Here is a 17744-nt window from a genome sequence, read left to right as displayed (position 1 = left end):
AACTCATGGACCGAGGTCGCGCACTGAGGGACCGAGGCTCGTCGATGAGGCGCTGAGGGACTGAGGCGGGGCACTGAGGGACCGCAGCCAGCCGCTGAGGCACCGGGGCACTGATGGACCGAGGCGGGTCGATGCGACGCTGAGGGGCGGGCGGCGGACGGCGCTGGGCGGAGGCGCTGAGGGCGCGCCCCCTCCCCGCCCCTCGCCCGCTCCCGCCGCCTCTCGCGAGGCCGCCCCCCCTCCCTGCCCGCGCGTCACCGGCGGAGCGGACGGGGACAACATGGCGGAGCGGCGGCGGCACAGGAAGCGCGTCCAGGTACCCGGGACTCCCCCTCCTCTCCATCCCTCCACCCCCGCCGGGCCCCGCGCGGCGCCTCTCGCTCCCCGTCCTCAGGGCGGCTTCCCCCGCTCCTCCGCGGCCTTCCCGTTTGCCAGACGGCGGCTGCAGGCGGCCCGCGGTGAGGGAGGGGAGCGCCCCGGTCTCGGGGCACGGGGGGCGCCTCAGGCCGCGGGGAGAGCCCGGGATGGCACGGGGCGAGCGGGTTTCCCTCAGAATTTTCTGGCAGATCGGTAAACTGTGCAAATAGAGCGCAGGTCGGAGCGTGTCGAGGGGCTGATGGGCGGCCGGCGGGGCCCCCCGGCACATCCGAGGCGCCTCCGCTTCATCCCCGTGGGGTCTGAGCCCTCAGAAGTTCTTCGTCTCTCGATGACCAAAGAGAGAGATTTCAGGCTGTTCCCTGTTTATAATCGCCGTGGCTCTCTCAGGATCGCACCCGTTACCGGTGTGAACAATAGCTTAGTGCGGGTTACACCAAAACACCCGGGAGCTGCACCTTCACCCGGCGTGTCCGGCCCGGGGATCGTAAGCAAAAGACGTGGGACAGATGGTAAAAGCATCTTAAAAGCAAACGTGCCCCAGCCAGGAAATGATGCGTTAAGGAAAGGAAATTAGCGTCTGGAAAACATAAACAAACAGCCGCATCTAAAAATAGACCTAATCAGCTTTGAGATCGTGTTAAAATGTAGTGATAATTGTGCGGTGGCACTGAGAGGCGAAGTGAAGGTGCTGCCGTGGTGCTTTCGCTTACCTGGAAGTCTGGTGTGTCAGCTGGGAGTTTTACAGAGTTTTTAATGCATGTGTTGGGCACAGTTGCGGTATCAGTGACTATAATGCTTATTACTGTTGTGTATTATCAACACTAAGCCTAAACAGTGTTTGTTTGGGATTTATTGCTCTGCTGTAAGAGCAGATAATATTGACAGAGATCAGAGAGCCATTCAACAGTGTGCACTTCATATGTCACCCTTCTGCTTGGTTGCCCTCTCTCCTTTCTCATCTTTCCCCTTCCCAGCCCACTTTGCCTTCCCCCAAGAGGATGGACATCTGCCCATACTTGTAATGGTTCCTTTTTTCCTTTTAATTCAGATTATGGGGGCAGGGGGAGAATTACAAGGAGTAATTAATCAAAATCTTGTTAAACAAGCCTTATCCATCACAGCATTCGATGAATTATTGTAAAACATTACAGAATCATTCTCTTTTTGTGATTGTTATAGACTGTCCCTTTCCAAGGATGACTATGGCTCAATAAAGCATCCATCCAACCCAGTTAAATGCAGTTTAATGTTTTGTGTAACACCCAGGGCTGTGGTCTTGCAGGCAGTTAAGCACATACTTAATTTCCAGCCTGTTAGCAGTAAAAGTATTTCCCAGATTGTTAGTAATTAAATCGATGCCTGGGTGTTAACGCTTAAGGTCGTGGCCTAAATTTGTGATATAATTATGGAGATAAATGTGGATTTTGGTGGGTTCCCAGTGTATGTCAGCAACAATGGGAAGACAAGACCCTGAACAAAGAATACTGGTGAATGCCCAAGGGGTGTTCTTAATTGGTCAGTGAGTAAAACAACACGTTTTTCTTGGTACTTGGTTTTGGTTTGGGGTTTTTTTTTAAGCTTTTTGAACTTTATGGGTATAGTTGCAGCATAAGTATCATGTTTTCTGGCTAATGCTGGAAGTTTCTTCTTTTAAAACGAAGCATGGGATTTGTAGGTGCTTCAGTTGTTTTAGCAGGGTGTACTTAATTTAGTGTGATGTGTGCCCCTTAATGAAGAGATTATTTATCACACTGCAAGCGTGTCTGACACCTGAACACCCCACTGTCACTAAGCAGAGCTGTATTTCTCCACAGCAGTGAGGCTTTTGGGGGCAGGTGGTGTATTTAGCTGTGCTAGAGGCTGATGTAGTGGAGCTCAATTACAATACCCTGTGCACAGAACCTGTGTTTGGAATAATTTTCGTAGGATTTTATGCCTGCCATCAAGATTGGAGTCATGGTAATTGGGTCAGAGAGCTAGACATGAAAACAGTCTGAAAAGATCATTCTGTCCAGTCCACTCTGTGTGCTTCCCATGGGAAGTGGTCACAGGAAGGATGTGTTCTCTGGGATGTATTTTCATCGAAAGACAACGTTGCCCAATCTGTGTTGCACAGTTTAGACTCTTCCTCTGAAAGTTGTGAAACTTGCAAAAATTTTGACTTCAAAAATTTGAACAAAGGTATTTTAGAGGTAAAATTTTCCAAGTGTCATTCCTGGTGGTAATTTAACTGTAATTAACATAGAGATGAATTCGGATGCAGTAGTGAAAGGAGACTGGTCTGTAGGATGCAGATCACTCCCCCAGGGGCTCCCACAGGATTCAAAACTCTGAAATCAAGAATGTTTGCTGTGTTTAAAGGACTGACTGAAAGAACAACAGCATATGTTGTCTAATGGCTGCTTTAATATTTTTATTTTAGCCACATACATCTCAAAAGATGGGAGATGGCTTTGAATGCCTGTTACTCCAGCAACCTGAACAAAACTGTTTCATGTCCTGGAAAAACACCCAGTTCCATCCATGTCCTGAAATATTCCCTTCACCACAGAACCCTCGGCGCTGGTTCCTGTGCCCGGCACTGGGCCGGGTAACACGTGGCACTGTGTTGGCAGCTCTGCAGTGTGACTGTTAAGCAGGCATTAAGTTTTCATTACCTTGGCTGGGTTCCACCCTGCACAGTTTTAGTCTCCCCGGGTCAAGTTTGGGTTTGATCTTTGCGTTGTGATCAACAGCGTTTGCCTCACACCTCGTGTCCTGCGCTCCAGAAATGTTCACGCACACAAACACCACCCCTGGGGACACAGCAAACAGCCCTTGGGCAGCTCTTGGGGCACTGTGTCACTGCAAATTGGTGGCTCAGGTGGCATCAGTGACAGCTACTTTCCCTGTTGACTTTTTTCCCTTGATTGAAGCTCTGAGATTCTCCTGATGAAGGACGTCTACTAATCATTAACTGTTGTGTCCTGTCAGGATTTGGGCTCTGCTGGAAGGAAAATGCAACAGCTGCATTGCTGCTCCTGTGCTGCAGCTTTGTGTGAATGACTCTGGAAAGGATCTGCAGAAAGGACAATGCAGTGGCTTTCTAGTAATGCAGATTTTCATCCAGCTTGCCTGTTTGTCCTTATTTTCTCATAAATTCTGGTAAAGTTGAATGGGATGATAGCAAAGGAGAAAGGCTAAATAACTTCTTTGAAAGCTGAGTGGCATCAGGTGATAGAGGAGGAAAAAACAAAGATCAAGGGGGCAAAAAAAAGTAGAAAAATAGGCATTAAAAGTAGCAACCTGACTTGTCATTAAAACCAGGATCAGTTTTTTGGAAATTTTGAGTTACATTTTTGGAGGTGGGAAGGGAAAAAGTCAAAACAGCTGGCCTGGGGCTAGAAGGGGACTGAAGCTGGTGTGTTTTGGCTTCAGAGTACCTTACATTGCTCCTTGGATGTGTCTGAGAACTCTGGACATTGACAGCTTTTGCTCAAAAAAATTAGCAATGGCTGAAAAGAAAGAATGAAGAAAACCAGTACTTCTATTTTTGTAGGATACGAACCAGACTGAAAAACATCTGCTAATCTTTTTCTGTAAAGAAAAATTAATGTTTTGTGGCCAGCACACGGCCGTGGTAATCCAGAAGAACTGGTTTCTCCACATGGCTCTGCCACAGTTTCTTTTAAGAGACCTGGGGCAGCCCTTGTACAGGTCATCAGTGCAGGAGTCCAGCAGTTTTAGGTTTATTAGTCACTGAAGAAAACACAGCTGGAGTCCTTAGAGCAAGTCCTAAGATCCTGATGTGTTTGTTTCCCCCCAACCCACTCCCAGCCAGCGATCCAGTCACGCCAGTTCTGTGCTGGTTCTCTGTCCTGCTGCACCTTGGCTTATTTCAGACAAAGTATAAATGTCTCAGCAGAATGGATGAGCAGCACCCACTCCCCTGCCCAGAACATCCAGTCTGAGGTTCTGACAGTCAACAGGGAAGGGGAAAGATAATCCTGCAGTTCAGCCCAAGCTGTGATGTGCTCAGCCCATCTCCAGAGAAGAGAGCCCTGTTGCAGCTGCAGTGTCCCTGCAGTATGAGGAGAGAGAGGTGTGTGGAATGCAACCTGGGTTGGCACAGTGTCGTTTTTGATGTTGCCTTTCATCTTGAAAAACAGGCTGCACATGATAAATGTGCTTCAGATTTCTTCTTTTCCTTATCTGAAAACAGTATAAACTATTAGGCTTGAGCACTCTGCTGTGAGGGATGGTGTTCTGAAAATCTAAGAGCAAAGAAATAAGCTAGGTATTCATTTTATTGAAATAAAAGAATTTTGATGACCCCTTTAAAACAGAGGAGCATAAATCCTTGTAATGCATTTGTCTGCACATGAAATAACTCATCTTGTTAGTGACACTCATTATTTCCTCTCTTCTGATTTTCCAGAAACCTTGTTTACATTACAGACCTGTGGAAGGAAATTATCCTGTCTTTGCTCATAGCTGTCTTCTCACAACTGTGATGCAAAGGGGGAATAAAATGAGTGAAATTTCCAAACCAGAAACGTCCTCTGGCCCTTTGTATTCCACTGAGCATTCCAGGAGTAAGAAAGCCTGAACAACTCCTACTTAGGTAGAGTTGGAGGGGAGAAGGAAGCTCGTGGGCACACCAGTTTCAGTAGCTCAGTTCAGATGTTGTTTGGGATGTGGACAGGCTGCAGTCCCAGCTGGGGGCTGAATCAACTGGGAACTGCATCAGTGTACTGAAGGCAGTTCAGAATGCACTGTGCTGTACTTTGATGTGGGAGACAGTGGTAAATAACTCGATCAGGGTTTTCCCTTCAGTGGGTCTGGAACACCCCTGGGCTTGAAAATCTCAACGTTTTATGAATTCATAAAGAGCAGAATTGTGATTGAGAATTATTCTTTAAAATGTCAGTGCATTTCCAGTAAGTCACTAGGCTGAGCACTCACTGCTTTTCCTCTCTGTAGGTGGAGTTCTTCTGTCTAGACAAATAAGAAGTTTGGGTTGATTTTATTTTTAATGGCATTCTCCCAGAGTTTGTAAGTTATCAGTAAATCTTTAAATTTCACATGCTGTCTAGTGACAACATGCATTTTTCAATATCTAAAACTAAAGTAGATCCAATAGTTTAAACAAAATCTAGAGTAGAAGTATTCGAAAGTTTGACATTATTTTTTATTACTTTAAAACAGTTTAATCATAGAATTTTAATTAAGACATCTTCAACATTCTAGAAATAGGTTGAGATGTTTCCTGAATCTTTGTCTTTCCTGTGAAAGCAAACTTTAAATAGGAGGAAGTTTTCATATTCCTTTTTAAGACTGTGTTACGGTTTAAAGCTTTATAATTTTTTCAGAACTACCCCTTGATTAATTTGTTTAATCTTTTCCTAAATGCCTAAGGAGGCTTAAAGTGCCTGGATCTGGGCAGTTTTTACAACTGAACACAAAGTTTGATTGAATTGCAACTTTGAAAAGTTGTGGCCAGGATTCTGAACTTTGTTTGATTTCACTTTATGAGGAAATATAATATTATTTTCTGTCAATCATATGTTTTAATATTTTAGCAGAAACCTGGCTCTGCAAACAAAGAGATGAAAATAGGATGAAAAATGGGGATTAAATTGCAGGGGACACTTTCTCAGTTAAACTGTGGCAGTCTCTCTCACAGGGAAGCTTTTCTTGTTATGAAACCATCCCAGAGAAAGGACAAAGCAATAGATAGAAAGGAGCAGGAAAATCTCCTGGTGCCAGCCCCGGCCTGTGTAGTGCATCACATGACCCAGCAGAATCATAAATATTTTAGGAAGAAGGAGGAAAAACCACCTTATCAGGGGAATTAACACTGAGGTGAATATCTGCAGCTCCTCTGAGTGTTTGACTCTCTGTGCCATGAAGAGCAGTTGCCCTGTGAATTGTTTCAGATTTAATTGATACCAAACTTGGTGCCATCCTCGGTGGTTTACAGTTATTGGGCAGCTGTACCATGTAAGAGGACATCAAACCACACAATATAAATTATGTGCAAACATGCACGGTCAGGGAATAGTTTTCTGTGAGTTTTCTGGTGTCTGATACACATTTTAAAAATGTAAAAATAAAAAAAAAAAGGATTGAACAGGGAGAAGGAGATAATATAATCCCTTTGAGGACTGTTAGGATCATCTGGCTTAATTTGGGCACATGTTTGTTAAACTAACTGGGGAATGTGAGAGCATGTTTCTGCTTACATATGGAGGATTTAGACTTTTATAAATCTCAGAGCTGACAAACCACAGTGTCTTTTGGTCATTTGGATACCTTATGTCTGGATTATTCTCTTTAAAAATTGTCCTCAGACAGGAAAAGCAACAATCTCCTCTAGGAGGATATTCATTAACCAGTTGATTTTGAAAGTCAGCTGTGCAAACTGTTGAAAATTAACAACTCTTACCACCTGAAGCTTTTATTCTGGTGTAACAACATCTATTTGACCTTGCATTTCCACTTCACATGCTGCTTGTGATATTCTGATTATACATCTTAAAAGCTGTGATGGAGGTTATATATGTTTATTGGCCTTTATGTCTTTAAATAAACCGATTTTGTTGTTTTTTTTTTTAATTCCTGTAAATGACCAATGTGGTTTGTGGTTTGTATAATCTATTTCCTTGGGCAGCAGGGGAAGAACAGGTACAGAAGAGGTGCTGCAGTCTGGAAAGATGTCCCTGTTACTGATCCACAAGGAGCAGGAGGGGCTGGAGAATTAAACCATACAGATTAAAAGAACTCTTATAGGAAGGAATTTTGAGGAAGTTTGCCTGAATCACTTTAATATCGCAGTTTGGTTTTTTTCAGGTGTGTTTTTGTGAAGCAGGAACATTAGAAAGCTCTTCCATTCCTGCTTGCAAATACTAGATCTTAATTTTACATAATTGAAAGTCCCATCTCCGTCCTTCTGCCTTACACATCTCCGAGTTCTGCTACCTCTGCAAGGTGGTAAAAGCAGAGAATTGATGAATGTGTGCAGACTGAGGGCTCCTTTTTCATATGGCATCTGTCCAGGTGTTCCTGTGCTTCATCCTGCTGTGCCTCCTGCTCTGTGGACTGGAAGAATCTCCTCACGCGTGCTCTGAAGTTTAAGTCATTTTGTAGTCGTGCAGTCGCACATAAATTTTCTATCAAACCTTTCAGCTTCTTTTCAACAGGATTTTCTCCTTTCTCATGTGAAATTCAGGCTGCTCTGTGTTCTGTCAGTCTGCCTACATTGCTGTCATTTCATACGTGCTCATTCCTCCCTGTGTCCTTTGTTCCCAGCTTCACAACTGTTCCCATCCCAGTCGTGTGCCTTAAGCAGCTTCCCATGTGCCCACTGCTTTCCTCTTAGGTCCTCCTTTACTTTGCTCCTCTTCAGAGCTGTTAAAGAGTTCTTACTTTTACCTTCAGATCCTCTAACTTAAAAATTCCTGCTTTATGTAGACAGAGGGTTCTCGGGGAAAAAATGCCTTGACCTATTTTCACATCCTTTATATTTTACTTATTATTTATATATTGCCATGAAATAGTGAGGACTTTGCAATATCAGATTTTTGAGCCCAAATGAATGATAATCCCATGTGTTTAAAACTGTACTAATTTCTGACTGTTCCCACTGTAGGAAGTTGGTGAGCCATTCAAGGAGGAGAAGGCTGTTGCTAAATACTTGCGCTTCAACTGTCCAACAAAATCCACCAACATGATGGGTCACCGAGTTGATTATTTTATTGGTAGGCTCACTTTTAACCAGATAATTAACATTTCTTCTAATGCTGTACTTGGAGGGTGGGAGAGGCTGCTTTGATTTTATTATTGGTGCTTTATCTAATAATTACTGATCGGGTTTGAAAACTTATCAAGGCCTTAGGAAGCCATAAAATTAATCTCATCAGCCTGGAGTAAGCACAATAACCTTTTCACTCTGTGTTTTAAAGGTGTGTAGTTGTCAAGAGTGATGCATGTCAGAGTAGGGACCAGTCTTAATTTAAAGATTTGAAAGGATGTGGAACATCACCAGAACTGACTGCTCAGTGTGGTTCAAGGCACGTAGACTAAATGTTAAAATAAATGTTAATTTTAATGCATTTTTAATTCCATTTTTTTCCTCTAGCCTCAAAAGCTGTGGATTGCCTCCTGGATTCTAAATGGGCAAAGGCAAAGAAAGGAGAAGAGGCTCTATTTACAACCCGAGAATCTGTAGTTGATTACTGCAACAGGTATGACCCAGACTAACTCCTCAGTGTCATTAATGATGGTAGTTGAGAAGATATTGTAGTTATTTGGGAAACAATGTAGGCTGGACTTTGTGCATCCTAAAACTTGTGTGGTTGTATGCAAAAATGTTGTATTTTTATTGCAGTGTTTGAGTGTGGAAATGATGTAGTTTCATCATCTTTTCTCTCAAAAGCTCTCAGGCTTTCATTACACTGCTTGGGGCAGCAAGGTTAACAGAAAGATTTTCCTGAATATTGTCAATATTGGAAGTTAGTGGGGTCAGAGCTCTCAAATCTCTCTGTCCTCGCTGCCTGAGGAGCTGGATTCTGTTCTGCTCTTCCTGTTTGGAATGTGGCTGTGATCCTTTCAAAGATGTTACTGGTTGGTGACGACCTTGAGACATCCTGGTGCCCCACTGGCCATACACACACACACACACACATATATATACACTTACAATAAGGTCTGTTTGTAGCTGACATGGATGGAATACTTGCACATGTACCACAGGTTCCACAGAGCAGTTCTGTTTATTGTACTCACCAAGGAACTCAGTAAGCCCTGAGAGATAATTAAATGGACCTGGTGGCTTTCTGTCTCCTACATCTTGTGTATTCATCTATAACTGCAAAATGCTGCCACAGAAAAGTACATTTCTTACCCAGTTTTGAACAGATGAACCAAAAAAAAAGCAAAGCAACAGGCAAGACATGGGATAATTAGGTCTGGTGTGTGTAGTAAATAGAGCAGATGATGGTGACCTCTGCCTTCCAGTCATGCTATTCGTGATTATGTTAGAGAAGGAATCTAGGTTGGTGTCTAATAACATAATTGAGTGTAAATGTTGTTATCACAGCTGCACTTAAATGTATCATTTAACTCTTTTTCATTTTAAGACTCCTGAAAAAACAGTTCTTTCATCGAGCATTGAAAGTGATGAAAATGAAGCCTGACAAGGATACAAAGAAAGAAAAGGAAAAAGGAAAGGCTGAGAGTGGGAAGGAAGAGGAGAAAAAGAGCAAGAAGGAAAGTGGCAAAGATGAAAAAACCAAGAAGGAGAAAGAAAAGGAAAAGAAAAAGGATGGTGAAAAAGAGGAGTGCAAGAAGGTAAGAACTGTCTGTAAGAGAAGAGTCAAACCTGTAACAAATCCATTAACCAATTGTTGAGATCACATTGGCTGAAACATACAGTTGGTTATTCTAAAATATGACTTATCTTTTTTTCCTGTTTTCATCTCTAAAATATGCTGCTTTTTTTTTTGTTACCTTTTGAATTGTTCTTATTTAGATCTAGATCAAAAAAGAGGCTTCATTTGGCCTTTGTGCACCTCGTCATCTTCTGGTGTGGGCTGAGTTAATCCAACCCTGCTCCTCTCCAGGGAGGCTTTGTACCTCAGTTAGCATGGAATGACACATGTGCCTGTGACCAAACATCTCAAACCAGCACAGCTGCACAAGTGAAACACAAACAGTTTTGCAGTGTTTGGTAACAAGAATGTTTGGAATGTAATATTTGGTATGTGGTGCCTGTGACTGGCTGTGTAATAGCTGCCCTGTTGTGTGGCAGCTCCTTACTGAGCTGCATCCTGCGTCATCTTACTTGATGTTTCAGGTTCAAACTATTGTTACTGAACAAGTTTTCATGTGTGTTTTTTCATGTTTTCATTCCTGATTTATTTTGTTACTTATTTTATTACAAGCAGAACAGAATTCCTAAATTAAAATGTTAGGGACCTGCAGGAGAAACTGGATGAGTGGAGGTGGGTTTTTTTCTGTGTACAGTGGTCTGAATCAGTGAGAATTAGTAGGACAGTGCTCCAAAGTTATTCCCATTCAGACACTCCTCTCACATTTAGTGAGAGTATACTCTGTCTACAAAGGTTTGGATTTCAGAAAAAATCTACATGGCTAAGAAAGAATTAGAACAGTCTGGCTGCAGTGTCAGCACAGAAGCCAGTGTAAGATAACCCAGCTCCTGAGGTGCTGCAAAATGCTGATTATGAAAGTTATGAGCTCCTCCAATCTGCTGTCATCAGGGGAGGTACATTATTAAATGTAATGTTAATTTTTAAACTAGTCATTATTTATTGAGCAGATATGTAGTGGATTATATAAGGTAGTGAGTAGGAACTTGAACAACAACTCAGGATCAAAATCAGAAAATTAGTTTAGCACAATGAAATAAGGAAAGAGAAGGAAATGGGAGACAGGGAGCAGGAAGAACAAGGTCCAGAAAGAGACTGAAGAGGACAGAGAATAAACAGGCAGAAACTGATTTTGCCAGGATGCTCTTGTGGTAAATATGGCACCAAAGTACCAAATAACTCTAATGAGGTCAGTGATGTTGAAGTGTTGTTCCCTGCTCTTGATCTCTGTGCAGGCTTCCTGGTAATGCCAGCCCAGCTTTGCTATGCATTTGAAAAGACAGTGTAATCCTGAAGTCATAGTCTGCTCTTTAGATACTAATTAAAAATAAAATTTCTCTTTCCTTACAATTTTCCTTTATTTTTGAGGTACCCAGATGGTAATAATTAAGAGCAGGAGGAAATGAAGCATCTTTACTTTTAAAAAAAATTGTGAACGTGATCTTAGGTTTGTGAAAAGTTATCAGACTACATTAACATAGTAGAAATTAAAACCTCTTAATTTTTTGTCATTTTTATATATAATAATTCATATATATAGTGTATATATAATAATTTATACATATGATTTTATAGATGTAGATAAAAATATTTGTTTGTCCTCAGGATGAGACTCCAGGAACACCCAAGAAAAAGGAAACTAAGAGGAAATTTAAACTTGAGCCACATGAAGACCAAGTTTTCTTGGATGGAAATGAGGTAAGATTTATGAGTACTTTCCAACTTTGAATGTCACTGTGCTACTGTCAGAAAATAGCTTCATTTACTGGATTTCTGCAAACTCTTTCTTGACATGCTGAAAGAAAAATTAATGGCAATGTGATGGCTGATCTTGAAACCAGATTTTTAGATATTTACCAGGAGGGTAGAGACATATACATGTAGGACAGCAGCTTGAAGAAATCTAAAAGAAAATTTAATTTACCAGTAATTGAGTGTTGGTGGCCATGAGGTGGGACGTTTGTCCCGGGGGTGTCGGAGCTGCCCCGGGCGGTGCCGCAGCCTCTGTGCCCAGAGCTGACCCTGCCTGGGGCAGGAGGGTGGGCCAGGGACTCCTGAGGCCCCTCCAACACAAGTTATCCCCCAGCCACTGCCATGCCAGGATAGCTCCAACCCAAACACGAGCCTTTCAGAGCATGAAATAAAAAATACCTGCCTGACCTTGTGATGTGAGCAGGCAGGTGACACTCGGGCATTCCTGAGTTCTCATCCTGGCTTTACAACTGAAATGGTGGCCTTAAATACTTCTCTGTGCTTTGCTTTTCTGGAAGACAAAAGAACTTAATTGTTTACCAGCTCTGTAATGTACAGAGTCACCTTTCTCCTTCTATAGTTTTGGATGAGTGGTAAGTTTTACTGTGCTGTGTTGATGCTGTGTGTGGCTGTACTGGAATTTCCCCTTGGATTCTTGCATTCCTTTGGTTATAAAACATACACAGCAGCAAATTCCATAAGTAAATCACTTGTGTGAAAAAATGTACTTCCCTTATGTATCTTGTTTTTACTCTTTTCAGTCAGTTCTTTTACACTGCCTTGCTGTTTCATGCCATCTCCTGTGGAATCACACCCAACTCTGATCCTCCCTGTTGTCTTTACATGGAGTGCCTGGGATAGTCTGGCATTCCAAATGGGGCTGCACCACAGCATTTGCAGTATCACAGTATTTACTGCTTAACATCAGTTCCTATTTTGTTTTATTAACGAGCTGGAATTTTTTAAGAACTGCAACTCCCAAGAGGTTTTTTTTAAGTAATTTTTTTTTAGCTAATTTAGAGCCAATTCTTGTGTATTTGCATTAGAGCTGTTTTTTCCCTTTTCTTCATTATTTTGCACTTACAGACACAGGATATCACACACTCTCTTACTGCCCAGTCACGATCTTCAGCTTGTTTGGGCTCACAGAACAGCTGACAGGCAGCAGCTACACCGAGTACAGTCAACCTTGCCCCCCTGTGAGAAGCACAATGTCAGATACTTGTTGATCACACTGAATCCCCACTGCCTCCCAGGTGTCCTTCTGGGAGTTCTTACTGACACATCTGCAACGAGGGATGCTGGTTTCTAGCAATCAGCAGCTTCTTTTCAGAGTTATAAGCTCAGATTCAAGCTGTTTAGCTTGCTAGGAAAAAAAACCACCTGATTTTTCTGGTTCAGAAAATCCCACACTTTACCAAGAAGTTTTTTATTTAATATGGTTGAGCAGCTCTGATTCAAATGACCCACAGTCCTCAGACAGACATTTGTCACTGTGTCACAGGTGCAGACACTGAGGTAACACTGGCTGTGGGACAGAGGGGGCAGTGACACTGATCTGAGCCCAGCACATGGCTGGGGTTTTGGCTGCCTGCTTTGTTCCAGGTGTTCAGTCTGGGTTTTTTTTCTCTTCAAAGCTCACAGGCCTTTTTGTTTCCCCTTGGTGGACCTGAGAAACTTTTCACCCTTTTGCAGAACTGTTTTTGGCTTCATGCTCAACAACATTATTGAATAAAGATAAAACCAAAACTTGATTTCAGGTATTTTTCTGACTATTTCATTTTCCCATCAGTTCTACTGTCTGATTGTTTTGCCCAGGATTACATCACCTGTCAGTTACCTTTCCTGGGAATCACGACCCCTTGCCCTGCTCCAGTGCTGACTGCAGGGCACCAAGCACTGCAGCCTGGCAGTGAGTGTTTGGGTGAGGGGATAAATGAGAGGTTTATCAGAGATCTTGTTTTCTGACTGTAACCAGGTCATTTCTGTTGTAGGTGTATGTGTGGATCTATGACCCTGTTCACTTTAAAACTTTTGCCATGGGACTTGTACTTGGTAAGTCAGAGTAGACACGAGTTGTTGATTTGTGTTGCCTTAAGCTAATGAGGGGGTGTTGTCCAATGGGCAAATATGGGTTATATGCAAATATGAACTATGTTATTAATTTCTAGAACTGTATTTGTGTAGGATAAGCCCAATCAGCCAATTTTTTTAATCTGAATTAGTGTAGATGTTAGCTGAACCAGTGAGCTGACAGACCATCCACGGTACTGGTGGTCCAACACATTCCAGCTTCCTCTCCTTGAGGGAGCCACCTTTCCTGACAATCCGTGTCATCCTTTGGGGCCACTGTCGGGCCTTTGACCTGTCCTTGGGCTCACTACGATCTCCCCCCAGCAGTTCCTGCTGCACTGGTCCCAGCAGCTCCCTGCTCACCCCTTGGCTCGAGCCCTCTCCCAGAGCTGCTCTCTTGGCTCCCCTGGCCAAGTGCAGCCACTTGGAGCTGCTGAATGAGGTGTCTCTACCCGGTACAAAACCAGACAGAAATACTGTCAGTAGCTCACCCTGTGCTAAGCCAATACCTTGAATGAACAGTAAGCCTGGAACCTCTGTACACGTGCCAGGGAAAACTAACGATGCTTCTCCTGCTTGTGTTCTCCCCTGCTGCCCAGTGATTGCTGTGATAGCCGCCACGCTGTTCCCGCTCTGGCCCGCCGAGATGCGCGTCGGTGTTTATTACCTCAGCGTGGGCGCGGGCTGCTTTGTCGCCAGTATTCTGCTCCTTGCCGTCGGTGAGTGTCGGGCGGGCGGAGCCTGCAAGGGCAGAGGCACAGCCCGGCTCTTCCCCAGGCTCGGAGCTGGGCGGTCCCACGTCCCAGGACGTTGTTTGCCGGATGCTGTGTGCGTTTCCCTCCCGGCCACCGGGTGTCACAGTTGTGCCACGGGAAGAAGGAGATCTCGGGCTCGTGTCACCTGTTGGTGTTTCCCGTGTAGTGCAGATTCGTTTGCTGCCTGTTTAAACAAAAAGGAGCAAAAGGACCCCAGAACTGCACACAAGAACAGATTCTGTGGTGAAAATGGTGTCACCAGGATTTTAAAGGTTTCTTTGGTTGTATTTCTGTAGCAGAGGGATTAAGGGCCAAATCAGAGATAAGATCCATGGTTAGTGGGATGGGGGAGACGTGGTAAGAACAAACTATTCCAGTGCTATTGCAGAATGAGGGATTTTCCCCCGACATCACCCAGTCCCTGGCTTGGGGTGGGCATTAGTAGTGGGCATCTCCTACCCAGTGGTTGTACATTCTGTGTGTTCATAACAAACCCCAGCGTCTCCCTTGTTCTCACACAGCTCGCTGCATCCTTTTCCTGATCATCTGGCTCATCACTGGAGGAAGGCATCACTTCTGGTTCCTGCCAAACCTGACAGCGGACGTGGGATTCATTGACTCCTTCAGGCCCCTGTACACACACGAATACAAAGGACCAAAAGCAGACTCAAAGAAAGAGGAAAAATCAGAATCCAAAAAGCAGCAAAAGTACGACAGCGAGGAGAAATCAGACAGTGAGAAGAAGGAAGAGGAGGATGGGAAAACAGAAGGCACGAGGAACTCGGGAACAGAGGGCTCAGGAGGGGAGCGACACTCAGACACTGACAGCGACAGGCGCGAAGACGACAGGTCCCAGCACAGTAGTGGCAATGGAAACGACTTTGAAATGATCACAAAAGAGGAACTGGAACAGCAAACAGATGAAGGGGATTGCGAGGAGGAAGAGGAGGAAGATACTGAAAGTAGGCCTTCACATGGAAAATCATAACTCACTGTGGTTTGGGACTAAGTATGTGCAAATGGTTGGATTTTCTTTGTTGGCTGATCACCAAAACATAGACCATACAGTAGCATCTTCGTTTGCTGAAATATACGTGTTACCAAACAGTTTTATATCTAGTTCCTTCATTTTTTTTTTTTAACCATTAACTTGATTACTTGGTACTATGTTAATCATTAATATCCATTTACAGAAGTTTTATCAATCTGACAAGTTTTTTATTGATTGATAGATTGCCCAGATCGTCCTCAAACATACTGAAAAACATCGTTTTCTGGTACTTGCATAACTGGTCAATTAGTTTAGCTTCTCAAACTTGCTTTTGTAAACCAGGTAAAAGTTGAATGACCAAATCTCAGATTATTCCTAGTTATACTCATTTGATAGTTAGGTAAAGCCCTTCTTAGCCCACAGCTTTCTTGATATTTTTCTTGATTTTGTTTTCGAAAGATTGTGAGAACTTTCCTAAGAAAACTAGTTTTAGCAGAAGTATTTTGCTGACAATAGAGGAGCTGGTAGTGCTGAATTTGGCTGCAGTGTCTCTGTTTCTCCAGCCCATGTGCCAGCAACCGAGGAAATCCAAACTGGTTTTGTGCATCCGGTGCAGAGAGAGACATCATCTCCTGCAGGGGAAGGAAGCAGCACAGTTTGGAAATAATGGCTGTTTTCTTTCTCCTGCTCCATCATAACTAAGGAAAAAAAAAATGTATTCTGTACATAATTTACAAATAAAGCAAACCATTTACTTTAACTGCTACTTATTATTTAGAGATTTGATCCAGCATTCAGTTTGTATTCTTGAAGCCATTTTGTGGTGTATCTATGGGAGAAATGCAAGTCAAGAGGACCTCACAGAATATTTGTGTATGATTGGTAGCTGTTCCACAAGAGCTTTAGTTTTGTGCCAACATTCCATGTATTTGAGTAAACTGATCTTTATTAAATGAAAGCAAACACCAGAGCTGTATGGATGCCTTAATGTTAAACCTCTCTGTACTCTGGAACTGGAGTAGTTTTAAGCTGAAGAGGCAGGAGAGTGTTGTTCTGCTCCAAAAGCTGGGTGACTCGGAGCTGATATGAAGTGACCATTAATGATTTGTTTATAAATCCCTTTGGAGCAGCTGGTGGGGTTTCTCCTGTGCATCCCTCCCTGCTGCCTGTGTGGAGGATGGACTGCAGGATCTGCCTAAAGCATGGAAGAAGTTAAGACTCGGCGTCTTTCCTCTCGATGACTTGAACTGTAGACTGATTGTCTCCCCAGCCCACTCAGAGAAGATGAGGGTAAGCTTGACGTTTTCATATCAGACTTAAAGAACTTTTTTCCCTTATCCTAAACTGCTTCCCATCCTTCCAGCGTCGGCATTCTGGATGAAGATACTAATTTTTCAGATTGTGCAGATATCTACATCATCATGAGTGCATTGATAAACAATTCATGGATATGGTGTGTTTGCTTCTTAAATCTCCTGAATAATTACTCCATAAGGAAGCAGATAAATTGGATCACTTTTTTATTAATATAGCAAAAAATTAAAGGACCCATTAACTAAACAGATTGACTCCTGGCCACTTGTGTGTTGTCACTGATTAAAGTAGCAAATGAAATGCTGTTGTACTGACTGGGGGGTGCGTGTGGTGGGGAGAGCAGAACCTGCTCTAGGGGCTCACAGGGGGCAGCCCTGGCCAGTTTTTAAAGAAAATGTAGTGGCTTTAAGTTGTTTCAAGTACTTTTCCTCCTCTAAGTGAAATAATGTCTTCAGGGCCTCGCTGAGAAAATAAAGTTGAAATGGTCAAATAATAAATACTCCTGTAATGGTGCCATCTGCTCCCTGTTCACTGCACAGGTGCCACGTGCCAGCACTGCCCACTTGGGGACAAGTGTTTGGGGCTCAGAATTAACCACCAAACATTTGTGCTGTCACCTTAAGAGAGTTCCAGGCTCCCATGGCTTAGAAATTGAATTGGCCTCAAACTCCTCCACTTGATCTGCTGTGAACAGCTCTGAACCTGTGAGGTGGTGTGAAGACAGAGCTCTGGTTAGTGGTTAAGGAAAGGACCTGTGACTCATTACTGTAATCTAGTTTTCCTAGAAATATCCCCCCAGTACTTCTGAATTATTTTGGAACAAGGTAATGAGAGAAGTGATTACAACATGCTAGTAATAGTAAAATTATGAGTGGACTTAAGGTATCCTGACAAACATTTCCAGTCCAAAGAGAAAATCACAAAGGGACTTGGCCACCTTTAGTTAATTATCAAGACATTTTCATATCGAGCATTTCATAGTTCTTAATGATTTGGACTTTTAACAATTGCTGGTAAAACACAAATGTATTTACTGTAGACAGCATTTGGCAGAGATATTACACCCAAGTGTGCTCTGCTCTGGTACACATCCAATAACACCTGCTCACTTGT

At 43.2% G+C, this 17744-nt stretch overlaps 1 protein-coding gene across 1 annotated transcript; it reads left to right on the top strand.

The window, feature by feature from the left end:
- Nucleotides 1–217: 217 nt before the first annotated feature.
- Nucleotides 218–16892, top strand: SEC62 (SEC62 homolog, preprotein translocation factor). The gene is made up of 8 exons (XM_027647305.1): nt 218–316; nt 8009–8117; nt 8498–8603; nt 9498–9708; nt 11352–11444; nt 13493–13553; nt 14171–14290; nt 14848–16892. Exons 1-8 carry the CDS (start codon nt 281–283, stop codon nt 15312–15314), a joined length of 1203 nt encoding a protein of 400 aa, XP_027503106.1. The 5' UTR covers nt 218–280; the 3' UTR covers nt 15315–16892.
- The last annotated feature ends 852 nt before the right edge of the window (nt 16893–17744 follow it).

The sequence above is a fragment of the Corapipo altera genome, unplaced genomic scaffold, assembly GCF_003945725.1.
Source record: "Corapipo altera isolate COAL_440 unplaced genomic scaffold, ASM394572v1 113, whole genome shotgun sequence".
NCBI classification, from domain to species: domain Eukaryota; kingdom Metazoa; phylum Chordata; class Aves; order Passeriformes; family Pipridae; genus Corapipo; species Corapipo altera.
This window is presented reverse-complemented; position numbering and strand designations above follow the sequence as displayed.